The 25,680-nt window shown below is 42.4% G+C and overlaps 2 protein-coding genes across 2 annotated transcripts in view; one reads left to right on the forward strand and one right to left on the reverse strand.

Moving 5' to 3' along the window:
• Positions 1 to 257: 257 nt before the first annotated feature.
• On the reverse strand, positions 258 to 6,454 carry ripply3 (ripply transcriptional repressor 3). The gene is made up of 4 exons (XM_055645180.1): positions 6,145 to 6,454; positions 5,704 to 5,770; positions 2,067 to 2,128; positions 258 to 768 (listed from the first exon to the last, which is right to left on the reverse strand). Exons 1-4 carry the CDS (start codon positions 6,243 to 6,245, stop codon positions 546 to 548), a joined length of 453 nt encoding a protein of 150 aa, XP_055501155.1. The 5' UTR covers positions 6,246 to 6,454; the 3' UTR covers positions 258 to 545.
• A 9,835-nt stretch (positions 6,455 to 16,289) lies between these two features.
• The window catches only part of hlcs (holocarboxylase synthetase (biotin-(proprionyl-CoA-carboxylase (ATP-hydrolysing)) ligase)), a 99,386-nt gene continuing 89,995 nt past the window's right edge, over positions 16,290 to 25,680 (forward strand). The window contains 3 exon segments of the mRNA XM_055645181.1: positions 16,290 to 16,683; positions 22,394 to 22,540; positions 24,966 to 25,128. Of these exon segments, the coding sequence (XP_055501156.1) occupies positions 16,444 to 16,683; positions 22,394 to 22,540; positions 24,966 to 25,128 (550 nt within the window). The 5' untranslated portion in view covers positions 16,290 to 16,443.

The raw sequence follows: 25,680 nt of genomic DNA on the forward strand, positions 1-25,680 counted from the left end.
CTCACCAGAGCCCTATAGAACTACAGAAGAACCTCTTTACTCCTATACTGAAACCCTCTTGTTATATTAAATCTTTCCCCTCTCACCCTAAGCCTATATCCTCTGGTTCTTGATTCCCCTATTCTGGGTTTAAAGATTCTGCATGCACCTTATTTATCCTACTCATGATTTTTTTAATCAATTATAGGTTTTTTTTTCAAAGCCTAATGGTATATAACAATTTACTCATTTAGTAATAATTATTGCTTAGTTGGTTGTTCTGCATTCAATCTTAACTCCAGGTGAAAGTTTATTTTTAGACTTACAGTAATAAAATAAAGGTAAAAAATATCTCCGTATATACAAACACAACAGTGCAAATTGTCATTTCCTTGCAACGATCAATGCAAACAATAATAGCGACCGCATCCGTTGTAGCTACAATTGAACTGGAGGAGCTGAGAGCCGGGAGTTCAGTTGGACTCTCCGTTCTTGTTGTCATGATATCACTTTCAGAAGACAGCCTTTCCGCTTTGAAGCCGATCCATCTCCTCCCCTGACTCCCCTCACTGTTTCCAAAACATCTCCGTTGTTTCCGGAGCATTTTCCGATTCTAGGTCAAGGGAAAAGATAGGATCCTCCTGATCCTCCTCCTCCTCCTCCAACTCCTCTTCCGTATCCGAATCGTCGTTGTAAAAGTGCATGGTTGCCTGAACAGGGAAACTGGACAGAACCTTTTCTCCCATCATATGCAAGTAGTGATCGGCCTTGGATCGGGGTAGGTACAATCTAGGGAGTGAAACACGAAGAAATGATAAACCAACTGATTCAGAATCAGTCGAGACATGGTTTACATAAATAAATAAATGTACACCTACACACCCACACACCTATACAGCTATACATGTGTGTGTGTGTGTGTGTGAGAGAGAGAGTATGTGTATATAGCCACACACTGAACTTTATTATATTGTTTATAGTCGACTACGTTTACATATTCTGTTGTGCTGCTGCAAGTAAGAATTACATTGTTCTATGGGGGACATACGACAATAAAACACTTTTGACGACTCTTGACTTGAGATAAATATATTAGAAAGTATACATGTTTTTACGAGAGAGTTAGAGCTTTTAGGGCTATCGGAATCAAGGGATATGGGGAGAAAGTGGGAACGGGGTACTGATTTTGGATGATCAGCCGTGATCATATTGAATAGCGGTGCTGGCTCAAAGGGCCGAATGGCCGACTCCTGCACCTCTTTTCTATGTTTCCATGTTTCTACCCGAAAAGTCTCTTATCCATGTTCTCCAGAGTTGATGCCTGATCTGCTGGGTTACTCCAGCCCTTTGTGTCCTGTCAATATTAGAACAATGCATTCAATTATTTTAATATTGAATGCATTATAACATCCTGGGGGAGGTAGATTGAATGCATAGTCATTTAATCAGAGTATGTGGGTGTGTGTGTGTGTGGGGGGGGGGGGGGGGGGGTCAAAAAAACAGAGAACGTAAGGTTTAAGATAAGAGGGGCAAGATTTAATAGGAATCCGATGAGCAACGTTTCTTCACACAGTGTGGTGGGTATGTGGAATGAACTGCCAGAGGAGGTAGACACGAGTGGTGGAGTAATTCAGCAGACCAGGAAGCATCTCCAGAGAAAATAATTTCTGTGTAAACCAGCATCTGCAGTTCCTTCATACTCCAAAAGAAATAGGTGACGTTTCGGGTAGTTGAGGCAAGTACTATATCAACATTTTAAAAACATTTGGACAGGTACGTAGATAGGAAATTGTTTAGAAGGATATGGGCCAAACGCGGGCACGAGGGACTAGTATAAATTGGGCCATCTTGGTCACGTGCATGGACAAGTTGGGCCGAAGAGCCTGTTTCCGAGCTGTTTGACTCTATGACTGTATTTTAATAATTAACAAACGCTGTCATTTTATTGACGCCATAAATGTAGAAATGCAACAAATGTAGACGTTTTTGTCTTAATTCGCCAGGTTACCAACTACTGAAAATGACCTTGTAAAATAATGATTGCAGAACAAAACTCGGCAGCTGAGCCGGGAATGGTTGTTGCTCACCTGACTGGGTGTTTAAATCCCAAGGGTTGCTTGCTCCCCGAACCATCGCCGTCTGAAGCACACTGCGAAGTAAAATAATTTATTTTATAAATGTAACATGAAAAAATATCATAGAGCATTGCACATTATCATAGCCACCAATCTAAAACGCAAAGCAAAATCAGCCTCGCGTCAGATTTTTTAAAGCCATGGGCGATTCTATTCAAGGCTGCAAACCAGTGTCTTCCTGATACAATGAATTGTGGCTGGATCACAGTCGAGTTTGCAATTTGGTCTGACGAAGGGTCTCGACCCGAAACGTTGCCCGTTCCTTCTCTCCAGAGATGTTGCCTGTCTCGCTGAGTTACCCCAGCATTTTGTGTCTATTTGCAATTTAACAGATTGCTGTTTGACTGTGTAACATTTGCACTCGGTTGTGCTTTAATCTTGCTTTCCTTAAAATCTCCCTTGGTTCGTGGAGTGGTGGAAATCGCTGATCTTTTTTGCAGACCCCTCCACAGTCCTGCCTCATCCTCTTCCCTATGCTCCACACGTTCCACCTGCACCGCCGTGGTCTCCAGGGTTGCATCCCAAGAACCCTTCAGTCTAATCAAAATCGTTCTCAAACCCGACCTCAGCCCATGCCTGAGGCACCTCAAGTCAAGTCAAGAGAGTTTGTTGTCATGTGTCCCAGATAGAACAATGAAATTATTGCACCTCAGTAAATTGTTCCGAACCCTCCATGTCAGTGGCATGAAATATTTTAGTAGATCCGTTTAGCAAAATAGTATAAAACAAATCAGATAATCTGATTAACACACCGCCTATCCACACACAAAAATACATGGGTATACATAATCATAGTTAAAAACAAAAATGCCACATATATACTGTGGGAAAATGTATAAGAAAAATTGAGGTTAAAAAAAAGAACTTGGTCATCTTAACCTCTCTCATCTGAGCACATCAGCTGTGTCTCAATTGATAGCACTTTTACTTCTGACCATACACACATGGGTTCAATCTCATTTCTGACCTGATCTTTCGCAAACTTGTATATGACTATGGGAGTACTGAACTACTAGATGAGATTCAACCACTAGCTCTAGGGACTTGTGGAGTCAAGAGTTATTGATAGGGGACGATCAGCCATGATCGCAATGAACGGCGGTGCTGGCTCGAGGGGCCGAATGGCCTAATCCTGCACCTATTTTCTATGTTTCTATGTAACCACCATTTTTACTATTTCAAGAAGATATCAGGGATTCAATAGCACTATTTTCTAGAAGAGGATTACCCCGTATGACATGTCCAATATGAGTCTATCCCTTGCAATACTATGTGTAGCAGCTTGTTGTGTGCTTATTGTCTGCAGCATTTCCCATGTTACAGCAGTGACAGACTTGAATGACTTTAGAGTATTTCATAATATCCAGGTCATGAAAGGTTCCACATAAACAAGTCTTCTATTTCTATTTCTAAAATGAAAGCTATATTGGAATAATACACTTTCCTGCAAGAGGCAAAAATTCCTGGGTACATTTGATGAGCAGGGCTGTAAAATTCGAATCTATTCCGAGAAAGAAAGTTCCCAGTCCGGCTTCGCTTATTTTTTGAACCCATTTATTTTCTGAAATTCAAGAATATGTTTCTTCTTGCAGAAACGCATCCAACTTTCTTTAGAGCATTTGCAGACAATCCACACCTAGCTCACAAAGTGATCTCGTTCCAGTGGCTAGTACCTTTCCACACAACCCACCCCCCCCACCGCCCCCCACCTAAATCGGTGTCTTTATAACTTACTCAAAATTTCTGTTATACACCCTATCCATTCAGAAATTAGATTGAGTTGTCATTTTAAGAACTCAGTGAAATTCTCCAAACTTTATTAGCACTTATTAGCACTAAGTACAGAGGAGATTTACTAGAATGTTGCCTGGGTTTCAGCAACTAAGTTACAGAGAAAGGTTGAACAAGTTAGGGCTTTATTCTTTAGAGCGCAGAAGGTTAAGGGGGGACTTGATAGAGGTTTTTAAAATTTGAGAGGGATATACACCCTGACGTGGAAAAGCTTTTCCACTGAGAGTAGGGAAGATTCAAACCAGGGGACATGATAGGAGAATTAAGGGACTGAAGTTTAGGGGTAACATGCGGGGGACCTTCTTTACTCAGAGAGTGGTAGCTGTGTGGAATGAGCTTCCAGTGAAGGTGGTGGAGGCAGGTTCGTTTTTATCATTTAATATCATAAAATGATGGCCTGTTTCCGTGCTGTAATTGTTATATGGTTATATGGTTTATGTATACATATTTTGCAAAATGAATACAGGAGCTGAAAATACAATTAAACAATGTTCCTGTGCACAATATTCTCAAGACAATTGGAGCAAAATCACTTAAAAGTGGGGAGCATCCTTGATTTTTTTAAATATAATTATCGTAGCAGTACATCCCCAATCCCATTTTCCTCTAGAACACTGGGATCGGACCATCATTCATCCATGAACTGTAACCTCACATGTTTCTGTTGCTCGGCAACTTTGAGTTTACAACCCTTTATTATGCTACGAGCATGTTTGCAATTACTACCCTTGCCAAATGAATCATCCAGCACTTGTTTATATTGAAAGACACCTGCTAAGCACAGATTGAGCTCCTCGCAATACCTCGGTCCACATGGTTCAAATTTGTTCTAAATCCTAGTTTCAGGCTATTACACATATTTCTAACACTGTGAACGTGATTGCGGATCATTTCCCAATGGATTTGTCAGACCATTAAAATAGTGAAGGGGAATGCTCGTTATAAAACTGATCCTCAGGAGACTCCGGCATTAATTGGCCCTCGCATAACGCTATCGCTATTAATAACCACGCCTCGCTCACCGCAATGCAACTAATTTCTTACCCAAACTACGACCCGTGGTTCAATCCCGTGCAATTCCACTGAGCTCATTTTTGGATGGTATTTTCTCAACGACTACCTGACCTAACTCAGCGCCTACGGCCATCGGATAAATCCGTAAATTCTTCCAAATAGTCAACCGAGTTGCCGAGACATTCTCCCCAAGGGGAAATGTCGAGGGCAATTGTTTTACGCATTATTCACGCTGGTTATTCACGGTTTGGAGCAACCGCCTAAAATGTCAAAAAACATTCAACAATACAATGAAAATATATATAAAAACTATTTATAAGCATCCGACAGAAAGTGGTGGGTTTTCTCGGGGTAAAAAACGTAGAAAAGGTTGAATCAGTATAAATAACAATAAATGACATAATAAGTTTGTGAAAGTGAACTTATGTTTGAAGTTATGATGAAACAATCTTCTCTAAGATACTGACAAAACCCGGTGTTTTTTTTAAACTTTTTGTTTTTATTCCGGAGCCGACTGTCCGTGTGGTGTTGAGGATGTTGGGGAAAAGCGTAAAGAGAGATGATGAAGCGAACAATGTCTTTAGACAGACACAACATTCTGGAGTAACTCAGCGGGACAGGCATCGTCTCTGGAGAGAAGGAATGGGTGACGTTTCTGAAGAAGGGTCTCGACCCGAAACATCGCCCATCCCTTCTCTCCAGAGATGTTGCTTGTCCCGCTGAGTTACTCCAGCTTTTTGTGTCTATCTACGGTTTAAACCAGCAGCTGCAATCACTTCCTTACCGGGCTCCGTCTATGGTTTTCCGAGTCTCTCGCTGTCATTAGCCAGGGCCTCCATAAGGCAGAGGAACTGTACACAAAGGAGGTGAAAAATAAATTAATCCGGAAAAGAAACACAAACTCTTAATGCCAGTTTGCACAGCACATCGTCTCATGATTGGCAACATTAGGACAACACACGCAGATAATGGAAACAGCCGAATTTGCTATTTGTTAAAGTTAATTAAAACGGTATTAACATGACCCTCAGTTTTGGTTTGTTTTTCACTTTATGAATTCTAGAACAATTGTAATCGCTTTATTGCTAAACATAAATTGGCTGTTGCCACTTTAACATTTACGCCGGTATTCGGCCGAGGGGGTTGGTCAAAGTTTTGTTTTAAAATGGGGAGTTTTCTGTACGGCGACTGCTTTCTAGTGCAATGGAGAGCGGTACCTCCTTACCTCTGAGCCTGGCCCGCGTTCTCTGCTTCCGCCTGCCTCTCTCTGCAGTAGCAGCAGCTCAATGCTGTCTTGGCCCGGACATAATAAAGTGCAGATTCCATGATATCACCGCTGAGCTAGTCAGTCGAGTAACAAAGTGACATCCTCTCGCCGATGCCCCGGGTCTTTTAAACAGCACAAACAAACCCACCCCAGGGGCTGGAGGGCGTGAGTTTCCATTTGTCACGTTACAGCATCTCTGCAGTAGCGCCTGGGATTCTGGCGGAGCTGTTTAGCTGAAGCGTTTGATGTAGATACACCATTACACATTCCACTCCACAAGTCGCAGCTAATTCCACAAAGTTTATCTGAAACGCATTCTTATTCTGACAGACACAAGGTGCCAGAGTAACTTATTCTCACTACTCTTATTCTGAGAATTTAATTGGCAGAGTCAGACATTCCCCCTAACATGTGTAAGAAAGAACTGCAGATGCTGGTTTAAATCGAAGGTAGACACAAAATGCTGGAGTACCACAGCGGGATAAGAAGCATATCCGGAGAGAAACAGAAACATAGAAAATAGGTGCAGGAGGAAGCCATTCGGCCCTTCGAGCCAGCACCGCCATTCATTGTGATCATGGCTGATCGTCCCCTATCAATAGCCCGTGCCTGCCTTCTCCCCATATCCCTCGACTCCACTAGCCCCAAGAGCTCTATCAAACTCTCTCTTAAATCCATCCAGTGACTTGGCCTCCACTGCCCTCTGTGGCAGGGAATTCCATAAATTCACAACTCTCTGGGTGGAAAAGTTTTTTCTCGCCTCTTCTTAAATGACCTCCCCTTTATTCCAAGACTGTGGCCCCTGGTTCTGGACTCGCCCAACATTGGAAACATTTTTCCTGCATCTAGCTTGTCCAGTCCTTTTTTATAATTTTATATGTTTCTATAAGAACCCCCTCATCCTTCTAAACTCCAGTGAATACAAGCCTAGTCTTTTCAATCTATCCTTCTATGACAGTCAATTCTAGGAAGGAATGGGTGACGTTTCGGGTCGAGACCCTTCTTCAGACTGTCCCTGACATATTGAGCCCCGGCACACCTTTCTTAAACGCTTCAGAACTTTATTATTTTTACTTCTGATAAGACATTTATTTTTAGTCTTTTAGCAGTCTGAAGAAGGGTCTCCGAAACGTCACCTATTCCTTTTCCCCAGAGATGCTGTCTGTCCCACTGAGTTACTCCAGCATTTTGTGTCGACCTTCGGTGTAAACCCGCATCTGCAGTTTCTTCCTACACATGTTCGTTAGACAATTGCGCTTATTTCAGTCTTCCATGCGCCCCAACCTTCTCCCCCTCAAGAGATCAATAATCCTCACTACACTGAATGCATCCTCTCTGCTCCATTTAACTGTTCCCCCTGCTTCAATCAGTCTGAAGAAGGGTCCAGACCGGACACGTTGCTTGTCCATTCCCCCCACAGATGCTGCCTGACCCGCAGAGTTAAAGTATACTTTGTAGATGGACACAAAATGCTGGAGTAAATCAGCGGGCCAGGCCGCATCTCTGGAGGGAAGTTACACATTATGGTTGCTCGAGCTTCCAGCGTCTGTGGTTCCTCGTGTCTCTCGGTCAAAAACATTGACAAAGCATCCAGTTACAATGATAGGACAGGTTTGGAGGGACCAAACGCGGACAGGTGGGACTAGTGTAGCAGGGGCATGTTGGGCGTTGTGGGCAAGTTGGGCCGAAGGGTCTGTTTCCACGCTGTCTTGCTTGCTGCATGACAATGACACAGGTTGAGAATTTAGTGTGATTTAAAACTGAACATTTACGATAAAAAATCCTTCCAGTGGATTTTGACGAGAATCGTCAATCTTGGCAAAGTGTGTGGAGAGAGAGATTCACGATTGGGAAAAGTGAAATGAGAAACAGCCTCATCTCACACACAGATACTTAAAAAATAGATAAACAAAGAACTGCAGATGTTGGTTTACACCAAAGATAGACACACAAAAAAGCTGGACCAACTAAGCGGGTCAGGCAGCATCTCTGGGGAAAAGGATAGGCAACGTTTTGGGTTGGAATTCTTCTTCAGACCTAATTTAAAAAAATGTTAAACTTAAAAAAAATTGAACTTAAAAATGTAAAACTTCAAACATAAAAATGTAAATTGGTTTTAAACTATAACGAGCGAGGCTAAGGCAACCTAACTAATATCGGGGGTACACAAAAAAGCTGGAGAAACTCAGCGGGCGCAGCAGCATCTATGGAGCAAAGGAAATAGGCAACGTTTCGGGCCGAAACCCTTCTTCAGACTGATCGGGGGCGGGGACAAGAAAGGAAAAACTAATATCGGGTCTGGCCACATTTGGCATCCCGCCACCTTTCCCCATTCAGACTTTCCTTGATCATCGTTGCTGGCTTTGATTTGTTCTTTTCATATATTTCATTCATTTGTTCTTTGTACCCTTTCATGCGTCTAGTTTCCCTCTTCCCTGACTCTCACTGAAGAAGGGTCTCGACCGGAAACATCACCTATTCCTTTTCTCCAGAGATGCTGCCTGACCCGCCGAGTTACTCCAGTATTTTGTGGTTCTCTTCGATTGAACCTAGAGACGGTGTCTGCTGCTTTCTGAAGGGATTCTCCCATTCCCTCCCGATAAGATTATAGACATACCATCCGCTACCATGGGATACACTAATGCTCTCTGTCGAGATGGACACACGGTGCACGTCAGTCTTTGTCCATATCATTGTATCTACATCAGTCTGCAATGTATTTCACATGAGACGAAACAACCCCTTGCCATTAGCTTTGTCGCGCGTCAAATACAAGGTATTTTGCAGACTGTACGATACCTCACCACCAGAGTCCCTTGGCTCGTTGAATTCCCGGAAGCCCAGAAAGGTTAAATCTTTTTCGCCTCAGTGGGTTGTGATAAACGTGAGAAGGATATCTCGGAAAACAAAACATGTTTGCAGTGTAACAGACGGATGTCTCTCTGAAGCGCCATTCTCCGCTGTATTTCTCCATCATGTATTGCGTGACCAGGAATTCAGGATGAGAGTAAAACTTAGGATATCAGTGAACTCCGTTACAAAGCGGGAAACCTGACATCATTGGTGTATTTAAAGGAGGGGAATCCAGTTTTAAGTGGGGGGGGGGGGGGGGGGGGGATACATTTAAATACATTGTAATTTAGTCTAGTTATTATTTGTTACTTTTACTATATTTAAGAGGGAGTTAGAGCTATATTTAAGAGGGAGTTAGATGTGGTCCTTGTTGATTGGTCTAGTTCAGCCACTTATTGAATGGCGGTGCAGCTCGAAGGGCCCCTTTTACATGTATGGAGTGTTCTAACTCTGGATTGAAATGAATGCTGGAGAATATTTTAATTGCTAGTGGATATTTGCAACATGTTGCAATGAAACAAAACGAAACAAAAGCTTTTCACTGTACCTCGGTACACACAACAATAAACTAAACTGAATTGGAAGGTACACAAAAATGCTGGAGAAACTCAGCGGGTGCAGCAGCATCTATGGAGCGAAGGAGATAGGCAACGTTTCGGCACGAAACGTTGCCTATCTCCTTCGCTCCATAGATGCTGCTGCACCCACTGAGTTTCTCCAGCATTTTTGTGTACCTTCGATTGTCCAGCATCTGCAGTTCCTTCTTTAAAACTAAACAGAACTGAACTGAAGGGCACTGGTCCCAGAAGAGGATCTATTATCCACTACAATAGCTCAATTTCTTTACTTGTGTTTGATTCTATTCATGTATAATATTATTTGACTGGGCAGCAGGCAAACCAAGCTTTTCACTGTATCTCGGTACACGGGACAATAATAAACTATAGTCAGACGGTGGCGAATCTGTGGAATTCATTGCCACAGAGGCCAAGCCAATGGATTTTTGGAACACGGAGATTGACAGATTCTTAATTGGTATGGGTGTCAGGGGTTACCGGGAGAAGGCAGGAGAATGCGGTTGAAAAGGAAAGATAGATCAGCCATGATTGAATGGCAGAGTAGACTTGATGAGCCAAATGGCGTAATTCTGCTCCTACAACCTACGAACTATATAATTATTTTGACTCCAACCTACCACCTAGTCGACGTCAAGCTACGGCAGGCTACCGACAACAGGCGACTCTAGGAAATCCACCTACGACCACTCTTACGACAACCTATGACCACACAGACGACAGCCTACAACAACCGAAGCCAACCTACGTTCACCTGCGACAAGCTACGACCCTGTCAGCGCCAACTGAAGACAATTCAGTCGGCAGCACCTGTCGCAGGTTGACATAGATAGTCGCCAATGGAATTCACCAAAGTCAGCACCGGCGACAACCTACGTCACCTGATGGCGACCTACGTCACCTGATGGCAACAGCCTAGTTGCCTGTAGTCGCCTAAAAAATAGCCTAAGTGGGACCGGGCCATTAGCATTGCAATAGGTTGGTTTACAGATGGGTAAATGGCAGAGATTCCATAGAAAATTAATTGACAACAGAGTGCGGCATGAGTGGTAGGAAACAAGAGGGAAAGGAAAGCTACTGGGGTGCACAGTTGAAACCAGTAGATATCTCTCCAGAAAATTACTGATTAGATCTTGCAAAGTTCTGAAAGAGATCCTGTTTTATGTACCAAGGAGTATTTCATAAGACCATAAAAGACAGGAGTGGAAGAATTAGGCCATTCAGCCCATCAAGTCTACTGTGCCATTCAATCATAGCTGATCTATCTCTCCCTCCTAATCCCAATCTTCTGCCTTCTCCCCATAACCTCTGACACCTGTACTAATCAAGAATCTATCTTTCTTTGCCTTAAATATATCCACTGACTTTGCCTCCACAGCTTTCTGTGGCAAAGAATTCCATAGATTCGCCACCTTCTGACTAAAGAAATTCCTCCTCATCTCTTTCCTAAAAGAACATCCTTTTATTCTGAGACTATAACCTCTAGTCCTAGAGTTTCCCACTAGTGGAAACATCCTCTCATCCACTCTATCCAAGCCTTTTACTACTTTGTGTAATTCTGGTAGCCGATAATGTTTAATGTTGTAGTCTTCTTCAGCTGATATGAACAGCATAGGTGTATAAGATGTCCCTGTTTTTAATTATGGTCTGTGTTGAGGCTACTAATGTCAGCCTATTAGGCTAGACTCGGCACCCTTGGATTAGGAAGGGGAACATCACCCAGACCATCACTTTGATCACTAGTCAGTGACTGGTCCTACAATATTTGTATGTTGCCCAAAGAAAGTTTAATTTGAAGTTTGAGTGCTCTGGCAAGCTCACAATGAACTGACTGCCAATGAATTAATTTACAGCATGAGGTTTAGGTTTATTATTGTCACATGTACCAAGGTACACTGTGTAAAGCTTTGTTTTGCCTGCCATCCTAACAGATCAGATATACTATGCATAAACACAATCAAGTCAAACTCAAGTACAATAGATAAAGCAAAGGAAAGATACAGGGTGCAGAATATACTTCTCAGTATTGTAGCTTCTTTTTCTTCTTCTTTTGTGTGGCGTGCACAGCCTAAACTTGTTGGACAACTTGTTGTATTTGATCTTCCGTTTGTGCACGTCGAGTTGATTGCATTAGTCGAAACAGGGCGGACCACGTGAAGGTTGCAATCTTCCACCCCAGCTTCAGTTAGGATCAGTTCCATAGCGCATCAGTTCCATAGACCAAATCCAATATCCTCAATGGGTAGAGGTGAATCGAACAGTACCCTCCTAGCTTATGGAAGGACGGTTCAAAAGCCTATTAACAGAGGGGAAGAAGCTTTTAGCTGTTCCTGAGTCTGGTAGTGCATGCTTTCAAGCTTCTGTACCTACTGCCAGATGGGAGCAGGGAGAGGCCGCAATGTCTTGTGTGGGACAAGTCTGCTTTTTGGATACATGGAATAAATGGAGGGAAGTCTGGTCTGTGTGATGGACTGGGCTACATCTGCAACTCTGCAATTTTTTTTACCAAGCTGTGATGCAACCTGACAGTATGCTTTCTATGGTCCGTGCATCTGTAGAAGTTTGTAAGAGTCACTGGAGACATGTCTAATTCCTTTAGTTTCCTCAGGAGGTCGAGGCATTGGTGTGCCTTTTGGCTGGCACGTCATTGTGGTTGGTCCATGACAGATTATTGGTAATATTAACTCCAAGCAAGAACGGAACTCACTATCAAAACATGGAGGGGACGGGGGACACAATTTTTGGGCAGTCACGCGCGCACGCATGCACACACTCACACACACGCGCGAGGCTTCGGAGGCTCAATCCAGCGTTAAAAACGGCGATTTTAAAATCCGGATTACAAAAACTTGGGGGGAATGTCCCCCACCTCTCAAAACATGGGGGGGGGGGGGGGGGGGGCCCCCTCTGGCCCCCCCGGGTTTTTCGCCCCTGACTCCAAGGAATTTGAAGCTCTCAACCATTTGTATTTCCCCACCTCTGATGCTGATTGGGGCATATACTCCACCATTCTTCCTGATGTCATTAACAAGATCTTTCGTCTTGCTGGCATTGAGGGAGAGGTTATTGTTCTAACACATCACTAAGCTCTCTATCTCTGGATGATGCCAGAGCATGGTGACCCTTTGCCTGCTCTTCCACGATTTAAAGTCTTCAGAGAAATAGAGGTGAGAATTTCCTGCCAATACAAGGAGTCTTGCCTGTATTTATCAAGCTACAATGCAGGGTTGTTTCCAGATTTTAACCTCCAGTTTGTCGCATTTGATTTACTTTTCCATCCTCTCAGTAAAAAAATCGTAATGAATATGGCATATGTTTGTTTTAATCTTTGTATCTATGCTTATTGTCAATGAAGATAGACACAAAATGCTGGAATAATGGAGGTGCTTATTGTCACCTCTACCCTAACTTGGCCTTTCACCAATACAGGAATTTCATGACTGCAGGTTTCTGGTTGACTCCTTGGGATATTTATCACTCTCAGCCACAGAGAGTTATTTTGTAATAGGATAGTTCTGGATATATTCACTGAGTTGAGATGACTGGATCTGTCATGAGTAAATACTTGTGTTTGACTGGAATCTTTTAAATTAGCACTTACCTGGGGATGTTTTATTTGACCTTTTATTTGAGTTCCAATTAATTATTTCCGCTTCCATTTCTTCGCTTGAATTGTGGAAGTTATGGTTAAAAATCAAACAAAATAAATTCACCCTTTTCATCTCAAAATATGTTGCAAATTTCAACAGATTTTGCCATTGAAGCCAAGTGTTCACATACTATAATAAGGAATTACATTTATTAACTTTTTATGCAAAATGTTCTATTTTATATGTAGTGTTCAAAATTGTTAACGCTTTCAATGAAATCCTCATCATCCAATCTACCTTGTTGCAACCCTTGAATCTGCCCTACCAGTAGCACTATATTCCACACTGTTTATTTCCCTATTGCACTCATTTTGGACTCTTTTGCGGTTTCTCTTTCATACTGGTCTGGTTAGCACACAAAATGTTTTTCTTTGTATCTTATTTGAGGTGGCAATAATGAACAAACACCAACACATATAAATTATTTTTTCTCTCTTTCTATCTTCTCATTCATCTTTCATCTCCAGCATTTTGTGTCTACCCAAGCCCATATTGTTTGCCTCACAGAGCCATCTGGTGGTAAATACATGTATTGCAGGGTGAGTACTGGGAAGGAACTCCATTATCCAATATATAAACACAAGAAACTGCAGGTGCTGGAACCTTGAGCATAAAAACAAAGCACTGGAGGAACCCAGTGGGTCAGACAGCATCTGTGAAAGGAATAGACAGACAAAGACAGACAAGTTTTAGGAAAGAATGAAGGGGTTGGGTTTGAAATTTGAAAGCAGAAATTATGTAATTATAATAAAAAAAAGTTGACTGATGCCTCAGAATAAAAGGATGTACCATTAGAATGGAAATGAGGGGGAATTTATATAGGTGTTGAATCTGTGGAATTCATTGCCAAACAGTTGTGGAGCCTAAGTCATTGGGTGTTTTTAGAATGGAGATTGATGTTCGTAATTAGTAAGGGTGCTGAAAATCAGGACACTTTATTATTTGCCAAAATATATTTCTCAATGTTTCTTGTTTAAAGCCTGCACAATCACCCAAACTACTTATATATTTATCATCTAATAACAGCCAAGCCTGCAGCATGGAATGATGTCAACAATCCTGATTGGGCACCCACTGTGAGCATTGAGAAATATATTTTGGCAAATAATAAAATGTCCTTATTTTTTCCAATTAACAGCTCACAATTATCCCATTCCTTAGCTTGCATCGGAGTAAAATTTATTTCAAAACGCATTGATAGTTTACGATTATTTAAATGGTAAATGTAGCTTCAGAAGCGTTTTCATTTTGCATGTTAAAACCCACCTGAGAACCATGGGCGATTTTGCAATTTTACTAACGGATTTTTCACTTTTAAAACTTTCCATATAACAAATGAATAAAGATAAAAAGTCAATAATGCCTTACTTTTGATGAAATGCAGCGAGCAAACGCGATAATTCCCGATATTTTCTATCTTTATATCTCCACGGCAAATGTCCGCTGACCACTTCCGCTGTTTTTGCACCTTCAGCTTAGTTTTAATCTTTCTTCTGGACTGTAAAGTTAGGTAGCTGTGCCTCACGGTCACCCCAACTGGCACAGTAATTTACAGCTCAAAAACTGGCCGTTTTCGTGGTTTTTAACGGGTGTGAAAGTGACCTTTCATGAAATCACTCTATACAAACCCAAGCCAATTAACCTATAAACCTGTATGTCTTTGGAGTGTGGGAGGAAACCGAAGATCTCGGAGAAAACCCACGTGGTCACGGAGATAACGAGATGAGGAGGAATTTGTTTAGTCAGAGGGTGATGAACCTGTAGAATTCTTTGCCACAGAAGGCAGTAGAGGCCAAGTCAGTGGATATTTTGAAGGCAGAGATAGATTATTGATGAGTACGGGTGTCAGAGGTTATGGGGGGAAGGTAGGAATGGGGTTTGGAGGGAGGGATAGATCAACCATGATTGAATGGCGGAGTGGACGATGGGCCGAATAGCCTAATTCTACTCCTGTCCCTTATGACCCGTAGTCGGAATCGAACCAGACCCAGAACCCGCGTCTCTGGTGCTGCAAGCAACTTTACCACTGCACCACCGTGCCACCCATTCGGTGAAGGCGGGGTGGGGATTAGTGTCAGAGGGCAAGGTTAGTTTGTGGGTCGGCGATTGACAGCAAAGATCCTAGAGCAAGCAGGATAGATCACTCGACGAAAAAGACGTAGTACGGTCATGGGCAGATTCATGGGTAATTTTCGGCCCCATTTCCGTAACCGGCTTCCGTCTCCACACCAAAGATCCCATAGCGGAGCAAAGATACTAGTGCGTATACGTAAACCCGTTACGGAAACATCCTCGTAGAAATAAAAGTTATTTGGTGAAAATCTCCTCAATTTCAGAATTATAATTTATTAACACAAACTGTTCCCCCGCAATGTTGATTACACTGCTTGTCGGGTCTGGTCAGGTTACTGAAATGGATGAAAAAAAGGCCCACGTTCCGCTCCGTTGCGTACTACACGTCAGCCCATTTATCAGTCTGAAGAAGGGTTTCGGCCCGAAACGTCGCCTATTTCCTTCGCTCCATAGATGCTGCTGCACCCGCTGAGTTTCTCCAGCAATTTTGTGTACCTTCGATCATCCAGCATCTGCAGTTCCTTCTTGCGATTTTGTGTAGTGTCTCCGAGGATCGATCACGCAGCGGCGGTGCATCTTGTCCGGGAACATTTCCTTGGTTTTGCTCACAGGAAAAGCTCTGGAGAAGTGCGTCAGCGGCCGAACGCAGCTATGGGAACATCACTCACCCCCCGAAGGAAATACAACAACGTGCAACTTCGGGCAAACAAAATCATGAGAGACCTCTTCCACCCCGGCAATGGACTGTTCCAGCCGCTACGGTCAGGCAAACGCCTCCGTTGCCATGCAGTGCTGCGGACCCGCTGAGAAGGAGTTTCTCCAGCTTTTCTGTGGAACCTTCGATTCTCCAGCATCTGCAGTTCCCTCTTAAACTCTGCAGTTCCTTCTTGAACACAGCCCATTGCATTTAGCAGGAGTGGTCTATCTTGCTCTGCTATAGGGTCTTTGATTGACAGCCCCACCAGGGGGAGGCGGGGTCAGCACAAGGGGCGTGTTCAGCCTGGGGCGTTGATTGACAGAACGGCCGTGGGAGGGGCGGGGTCAGCGGCGGGCGATGAGGTGACGTGATGACGCGATGACGGTGAGCGGCTGCCCGCCCGCCCGCCATGTTGATCACGTTGTGCTACCTTTACCTGTGGCTTCGCTTCCAGAAATGCTACGCCATGATCATCTGCCGGGCCGTGCGGCGCTTCCACCGTCACACCAGCCTTGCCTTTGTCGTGCTGCCGCCGCCGCCGCCGCCGGACACCGACTGCCGATCACGGGCCGTCGCGCCCACAGCGCCTGTGGAGAAGGTCTGTGTCCGGCTGGCCGACAGGGCTTTCCTGCTGGCCGAGCCCCAAAAGGTGAACAACTAACTCCACACGTACTTTGTTGTTGTTGTTGTTGTTGTTGTTGTCTCTGCAGATGCCGGTTCACACCAAAGACAGACACACAAAGCTGGAGTAACTCAGCTGGTCAGGCAGCATCTCTGGAGAAATGGAATAGGTGGCATTTCGGGTCGAGATCCTTCTTCAGACTGAGAGTCAGGGGAGAGAATGGGTGAAAGGAAGAGTCGGCGGGGCTTTTCAGAATGGCAGGCAGTGACTAGTGGGATGCCGCAAGGCTCGGTGCTGGGATCCCAGTTTACAATGTATTTTAACGATTTAGACAGGGGAATTAAATGTGACATCTCCAAGTTTAGCGGATGACACAAAGCTGGATGGCAGTATGAGCTGCGATGAGGATGCTATGAGACTGCAGGGTGACTTGGATAGGTTGGGTGAGTGGGCAGATAGATGCATGGCAGATGCAATATAATATGGATAAATGTGAGGTTGACCTTTTTTGTGGAATGAATAATAAAGCAGATTATTATCTGAATGGTGTCAGATTAAGAAAAGGGGAGGTGCAACGTGACCTGGGTGTGCTTGTTCATCAGTCATTGAAAGTAAGCAGTTGTTCAAGAAGGAACTGCAGATGCTGGAAGATCGAAGGTACACAAAATTGCTGGAGAAACTCAGCGGGTGCAGCAGCATCTATGGAGCGAAGGAAATAGGCGATGTTTCGGGCCGAAACGTCACCTATTTCCTTCGCTCCATAGATGCTGCTGCACCCGCTGAGTTTCTCCAGCAATTTTGTGTACCATTGAAAGTAAGCATGCAGGTAGATGGCCTGATGGTATGTACAATTCTGAGAGGTATAGATAACAAAGTCGTCAGTCCCTTTTTCCCCATTGTGGAAATGTCAAAGACAAGAGCATAGCTTTAAGGTCAGAGGGATAAAGCTGAAAGCAGGCGTGCATGGCAAGTTTTTTTTTACACAGAGAATAGTGGGTGTCTGGAATGCATTGCCTGGGGTGGTGGTGAAAGCAAATATGATAGTTGCGTTTAAGTCTTTTAGATAGCTACATGCATATGCAGGGAATGGAGGGATATGGATTTCATGCAGGCAGAGGAAATTATTTTGGCATGATGTTCTGCACAGCCAATGTGGGCTGTCGGGCCTGCCCATGGGCTGTCATGTTTTATGTTCAACGTTCTCTCAATCAATATGTGAGGTCATATCCATATTTGTGGGGAGCTCTGTGCACTTTAAAATGGACAAACTGAATTTGTACTTGATTAAAAAATAAAATACTGGAGGAACTCAGGAGGTCAGCCAGGATCTGTGGAGGGAATGGACAGGCGATATTTTGGGTCGGGACGGGTCTTTAGTCTGAAGATGAGTCTCGATCCGAAACATTGCCCGTCCATTCCCTCTAACGATTCTGTCTGACCCGCTGGTTTCCCCCAGCACTTTGCTTATTACTCAAGGTTCTGACTGAAGGTGTCCTGTTATGTTTGTATGTAATGTTCCTTTCTGACAAGCTCTGGATATGTGCATGGGTGAGGACTAGCATGATTCACTTTGCCAATACATCGACAAGGATAAAACATCAAAATCATCTTTATTTTTTGTTGCATTTTACATGTGTTGCAATTAATTGTAGGAAAAAGTAAAGAGCACATCTCAATTCAAGATGATAAATGATAAGAATTTTGCAGAACAACATTTTGTAGGTTTAATGAAGGTTTGCATGATGTTTAGATTGGGGAACTGAAACATGAACTTTGCCCGATAACTACAGATATCAGGATCGGCACATGTGATTACAAAGGAAACATAACCGTTCTTGCACTGTTGAGCAATACAAATGCGGAAGCCACTAAACGGTGCCACATCAATATCGGCTGATTAATTAACAATATCCAGCCAAAGGTAGAGCAACAATGGAAAGGCCAGGGTTTTGTGCGGTATTGCATGACAAAGGACAGTACAACAACAATATGAAAACCTTCAAGCTCCCCCATTGCAAGTTAGAACTGCTTGCACTTTTGGAGACCATCTAGGGATTCATAAAAGGTAAATATTAAACTTGTTGAAAATTTCCACGTTAAAATGTTATTGGTTATAGTTCTAATAATATATATTCATTGTTCAACAGGGTATGACCTCCCTTTGCCCTTGGAAGAGTTAATTGGGTCGGAAGCTGATGAAGGTGGAGTTTACAAGCCTGATTACAGATAGAACTGCACTCTTGCTTGAGAATAGATGTGGAGTTAAGAGAAGAGTCTGAAGAAGGTCCTCGACCCGAAACGTTGCCTATTTCATTCGCTCCATACATGCTGCCTCACCCGCTGAGTTTCTCCAGCATTTTTGTCTACCTGTCCAGGACAGTTGATGATGGCAGTATGAAAGTATGTGATGCTGATTGCTTTTTGCAAACTTTTAATTTTTCAGAGAATGGTGGGACAATGTTGGATCATATCATCCTGTGTATTGCAGGTGTATAGAGGAACAGAAGCATTAATGCATTGAACATCAAGAATCTTCGTTGAGCATAACAGACAACCTGTAGAGAATGTAATCACTGTGATGGAGAGCTATATTGAAGCAAGTGCCCTGGAACAGAACTTGTTTTACAATCTACAGGAAGAATAATACGTGCTTGCATATTATAATATGGCACTCAAAATATTTTATTTTGACTTTTAGTGTAGTAGAAAACCATCAGAGGCTGAGCTCTTAAAGTGTCAGCTAGATGCTTTGTATTTCTAGAACTGAAAGCACTGAATATTTTTGTCAAGATGGTGTATAAGATGGATGGACCTTGACTAATCTCCTTGAACTATCACGTCTTTGAGACCTGAAAATGGTGTCCGACGTGTGGCCACAATCCCCCATATGCTTCAGGTGAAAAAGAGTTGCAGAGGCATAATAATTGGAGTTCCGCAAGTTTGTCAGTTCCGTCCAAATGACAGTGATGGGTGTTTTTTCCCCCAGACATCAGTTCATTATATATTAAATTGAAATTGAGTTTCAATGCAGTGGTGTTAATGTGGTACCTCTTATAAAATCTTTTCAGAGGTAGTTTTGATTTGCTGTTTTGTATTTGCAAGACACATCTGGGGAGAAACAAAGTCAAAAGAGAATCTGCAGAAATGCTAAATGGTTATTGTTGATCATTTTAAGGGTAATCTGATCATTTATGATAATGTTGGTTCTGTGACTGAAGTGGAACCAAACTCGGAAATAGTTTTAATAAATAAACTGATGTGCCGTAAATTGTGCAATAAATATTGATATATCTTTTAAGCCAACATTTTGTACGTAAAATTAATATTTGTAAAGATTATTTATTGAATAAATGTGTAAAATATTTGAAAATAAAATTTGTTGTATTGGTCTTTAATTGTAATTTTGATTGATTCAAAGCATTTCACGTGATCTATTTACATTTTTCATTGAATGGATCTAGTCAAATACACATATCTGACATCAGATTCTTTTTTTTTGAAGGAGTGCAGAGAAGCCATTTATTTCACCAGACTGATTCCTGGGATGTCAGGACTGTCTTATGAAGAAAGACTGGATAGACTTGGTTTATACTCTCTAGAATTTACAGATGGAAGAGATTGAGAGGGGATCTTATAGAAACTGACAAAATTCTTAAGGGGTTGGACAGGCTTAGATGCAGGAAGATTGCTTCCCGATGTTAGGGAAGTCCAGGACAAGTGGTCACAGTTTAAGGATAAGGGGGAAATCCTTTAAAACCGAGATGAGAAGAACTTTTTTCACAAAGAGAGTGGTGAATCTCTGGAACTCTCTGCCACAGAGGGTAGTTGAGGCCAGTTCATTGGCTATATTTAAGAGGGAGTTAGATGTGGCCCTTGTGGCTAAGGGGATAGTGGAGCAAGGGGGTCTTGAGCTCAGAATGAGGGAATGTTAGTGGCATCTGTTGCAGAAGATGATGCAAACTGCGAATAGGGTATGGAGAGAAGGCAGGTACGGGATACTGAGTTGGATGATCAGAACCATGATCATATTGAATGGCGGTGCAGTCATCTCGAAAGGGTTCCGAATGGCCTATCTTTCCACCACCACTAATTTCTATGTTTCTATGTTTTCGATAACACTGCCATTGAAAAAGTACTTAGTGTTAAACACTAGCAACCTTCTTCCTAATGTTCCACCAGGACCTCTCAGCTCCAGACCTCATTTGAGACTTAGTCCAAACATGAGCAATAAACTAATTTCCAGGGGTGATGTGAGATCCTGACTTCAGGGCACCATGACTGTGGAGGTTTTTGTCATTGGAAATCAAGGGTAAAACTTTCTGCTGGCTAAAATCATATTGTGCACAAAGTTGTATGGTACGGGTTCTTGGAAACCATTCATCTCAGCTCCGAGGCATTGCTGCAAAGTAAACTCAGCCATCTCCAGCTACTTCATTTTGACCTCCCACCACCATAATGTCAGCAGTGGAGCTAGTGCATGTACACTTTCTATTGAACCACTCAGATTTTAGTCTTTGTTTGCAAAACACAGAAACATTCGGACATTGGATAGGGTGTGAAATGAACACTACTTACCACAAGTTCCAGTGAATGAAAATGTAACTGGCCTATAGCATTCAGTATCTCTCAGAGCCATACAGATAGTTACCATTAGAACAATTGGTTGTAAGGCATGTTTCAGTAAGTGACTTGCTATCTATCTACCCAAGGTCTTTTCACTAACCACAAAGCACATGTTAAGAATTCCCTGCAAATATGGAAAAGTATAGCTCCAACAACATGTGAAGAAGCTTGACAGTTTCCTTCTGCTTCTTTGCATCTAGTCCACCCATCTAAGCATTTATTCCTTCCAGTGCACTGGGATTCCAATCCACCAATGCTTTACAACAATTTTGTACAGACTCTTGCAACAGCTCTTTCCAAGCTAACAAGCTCTGCCATTTGCAAGGGCGGCACAGTGTTGCAGTTGGTCAAGCAGTTACCTTACAGCACCATAGACCCAGGTTCGATCCTGACCTCGAATGCTGTCGTTGTGGAGTTTGCAGGTTCTCCCTGTGTCCGCATGGGTTTCCTCCAGGCTCCCCAGTTTTCCCCCACATCACAAATGGCCTCTGTAAATTGTCCATAGTGTGTAGGGTGGATGAGAAATTGGAATAACATAGTGTGAATGGGTGATTGATGGTTGGCATGGACACGGTGGGCCAAAGGGCCTGTTTCTAAACTGTATCGCTAAACTAAACCAAACTAAGAAGAGCAATTTGTGCAAGGAGAAGTCACTACCTGCAAGTTCTACCCAACCAATATTATCCTGATTTAGTGATATACTGCTGAGTCCTGGAATTCTGTCTGACACTACTATGGGAGATCCTTCAACACAAGGACTGCAATCATTCAAAGCTATCTTCTCAAGAGCAGACTGGGATATGCTGACCTTGCTCAAAAGTAACTTAAATATAAGCAAAATGCAGAAGATATGTATATCAGTAGAAAGTTTTGTGTTTCATTAAATGTTTCCGTTTTAGCTTTTCATGATTGAGTATCTTTCATGGGCGTTTCAATTCTCTTTTTGTGCTTTTTAATTATTATGTCATCTTTGCTTATTTGTTTAGAATGACCTGTTAATTTTGTATCAGATCTTTTGCTGCTCAGCAGACTGAAGTTAGAAGCGTTAAATTATATTGCTGGCTATGCTTTACAATTTTGTAATTTGTATTTATTTTTGTACCAACTTTTTCAGCTTTCTGATGATCTGAGTAAATGGTCACTATATGAGCCCAAGATAGCTAACCCTGAATATACTCAGCATGGAAAGCATATTGTCTTTCTAATAGAAGCTGCATTGGAAAATGTCTGTTTTGATTCTATCTCCGTTCCTTCTGAAAAGGTAAGCAGTTAATTAGAAACAAAACATTTAAATCAGAAGATCTTTTAAAAGTAAAGTTTGAATTTTCCTTGATTAAAATGGGCCTTTTGAAATTTAGAGGTTGTTAATTTGGGCGGTACAGTGGCGCAGTCTTTAGAGTTGCTACCTCATAGCATCAGAGACCTAGGTTCAATCCTGACAATGGGTGCCGTTTGTTCGGAGATTTTTTTATGTTCTCCCTGTGACCCTGTGGCTTTTCGGGTGCTCCGGGTTCCTCCCACACTCCAAAAACGTGCAGGTTTGCAGGTTAACTGGCTTCTGTAAAATTGTAAACTGTCCTGAGTGTGTAGGGCAGTGCCAGTGTACGAGTGATCACTGGTCAGTGTGGACTCGGGTGGGCCGAAGGGCCTGTTTCTACGCTCTATCTCTAAAAGCTAAAGTCTAAAGTTGACATTCTGGCACTCTGTATCCTGGAGGGTTGCGGAAACTAAATCATTGTGGGTATTGACAGTTGGGGTAGAAACATTTTTGAAAGTTTGGGGAATTGAGGACTGGGAGGGAAATGGCACAGAAGGAACTAGTGTAGATCAAGCATGATCATATTGAATAATAGGTTAGGCTTGAGAAGCAGGGAGGCTCTTTCCAAGAACCTAACCAGTAACTTTTTCCATCTATTAATCTTTTATCATTATAGAGAAGATGAATTAAACCACCCTTTTCTATAATCTAATATAGATCTGCAATCCACAGAGAAGTCTGTGCTATTCTACTTCTGCCAAATCGCTGATTTTAATTTCCCTACTAAATTATAAAGTCATACAGTATGGGAACAGGCCCTTCAGTCCCCACAGACCGCGCCAATCAGCAACTACCCAAATATACTAATCATCTGTTGAATGAATGCTTTCTTGTCACATGTGACAAGTCACTGTGAAATTCTGTGCTTGCATACACAAGATATGCAAATAGCCGCCACATTATGGCGATGACAAAGTTACAAAATTTACCCAATATCTGCACCAGGTCCCCCCTTGTTTCACCCCCCCCCCCCCCCCCCCCCCCCTCATGACGGTCCCCCCATGCCGGGTCCTCCATTGTTCCTTCCTTCGGCAGTGGCATCTGCACTTCACGTGGTCCATTCTCTGAAGAAGGGTCTCGACCCAAAAGGTCACCCATTCCTTCTCTCCAGGGATGCTGCCTGTCCCGCTGAGTTACTCCAGCATTTTGTATCTACCTACGATTTAAACCAGCATCTGCAGTTCTTTCCTACACATTTTGTCCTTCCTCGTCTGTCAGACTGCCACACTGATCTCTTGACTGTCACTGCCGGGTCCGAACTGCCTCGCGGCGCAACTCTCATCCAAAGGTTTCAAAGGTCTTTTATTGTCACATGCATCTTAAGGTACAGTAATATGCGAATTACCATACAGCCATTGCCACTCCCCAAGATTCTGCCATTCACTGACACACTGTGGGCAATTTATGATGGCTAATTAACCTACCAATCCACATGACCGTTAGATGTGGGTGAAAACTTGAATATCCTGAGGGAGAATGTGTAAACTCTACACCTACAGCACCTGGGGTCAAGATTGAATCTGGGTCTCTGGTGCTGTGAGGTAGTGGCTCCACTGGGTGCATCACTGTGCCATCATCTATGTTTGCGCTTGTGGCCTCAACTGTATAAACTCTAAAATTTGAGTTTGTTCTCATAATCTTTGCATTGCTTTATCCCTATTTGGGACACGTCACGCCCTACTGTTTTGGTTCAGATTGTCCCAATCTGCTATCCCAAATCTCTTCTGCGTCATCGTGCTAAATGTTATTTAATTAAAATAAAAAACCTGTGAGATGCTAAATAATGTTTTATAATTTTAAAGATGTTACAAAAATGCAGATTGTTATTAACTTGAATGTTTTTCCCTCTGTGATCTACTGTGCTTTCGGGGAATCATTCTTATTATGTACAGGTATATGATCTTTAGTCCCAATTGCCCCAGTCCATAACCCGCCCCAATAAATCAATCTCTCTTAACAATCCTGGGCAGTTATCAGGTTTATTTACTATACTAGTGTCTGAACACAGTGGGCCTGAATCTCCCTGTCCAGGCACTCATGACAGAGCGGGGCAAAGACTTGGGTCTTATGTTACGGAAACTTAATATATTTTAAACGCAGAATTAGTACAATCCTCACATAATACTATTAGGTTATTTTCTCAAATTGTTCATTGTACATAAGGTACTAATCTGCCCTGTCCAATATGTTCATGAATATCATGTTTTCAGATGCCACTATTTCTCTTTATTGAAATCCCAAAGAACACACTGATAATGAGAAAGACTAATGAACATTGCTTCAGAGGATGGCAAAGTGGTCACCTAATGCTTGACCGAGTGTGGTGATTGCTTAAAGTCGTATCTCATCACAAACTTCTTTCGCTTAGATTTTAAAATATTCTGACTTGTGCACACCATTGGCATATTTACTCGGCGATCCCTACAAGTTAATTGCTGAAACGAACGTGGATGATTTTAGCAGACTTGGAGTAGCCTTCATGGAGAACAGACTACAGATGGATGATAGAATGGTACCTCGAAAAATTATTTGTGAGTGTCTTTTGCTTTCACTTGGTGTTAGATTTCAATCTATTGTAATGTAGTTATTGAGCAATCATGCCTCTATTTGAGCCGCTTCGTTCATGAATTAATTGCAAATAACTTTGCATTGTCACATTATCATTCAGCCAGGGCAAGTATTATCTTCATCACATTTTCAAATATTAAATCGAAAGATGAATGTATAGCTACACATTTATTCTATTCTGCTAATGCATTGTATCTAAACTTATTTTTAGGGCAAGGCTGTAACTATTATGACTTTATGTGACTATTTAATAGGGTTTTTTTTCAAAATATGAATGATTATCATATGTATGGGGAAGCCACTATTTATGTTGGAATTACATTAAATACAAGTTGGAGCATTGCCTTACATCCAGCTTTAACTGTGTGCTTCCTTCCTTTCCTACAAGTAGTGAATGATCACAGGGTATGAATTGTAAATGAGTCAGAGTTGTATATTAAAAAATATCAGTATACACGTCCTCTACCTCCCCACAAACACATCCCTCTCCCTGGTGAATAACGCTGAGAAGTATT

This window comes from Leucoraja erinacea, chromosome 13 (assembly GCF_028641065.1).
Source record: "Leucoraja erinacea ecotype New England chromosome 13, Leri_hhj_1, whole genome shotgun sequence".
In the NCBI taxonomy this organism is placed as follows: domain Eukaryota; kingdom Metazoa; phylum Chordata; class Chondrichthyes; order Rajiformes; family Rajidae; genus Leucoraja; species Leucoraja erinaceus.

Excerpts from the sequence above, each read along its gene's own strand:
- ripply3 (XM_055645180.1), bottom strand. The coding sequence starts at position 6,245 with ATGGAATCTGCACTTTATTATGTCCGGGCCAAGACAGCATTGAGCTGC. Across the intron at positions 5,771-6,144 it reads AACGCGGGCCAGGCTCAGAG|TTCCTCTGCCTTATGGAGGC; the intron begins GTAAGGAGGTAC and ends CTTTGTGTACAG. Across the intron at positions 769-2,066 it reads GGATTTAAACACCCAGTCAG|ATTGTACCTACCCCGATCCA; the intron begins GTGAGCAACAAC and ends TTCACTCCCTAG.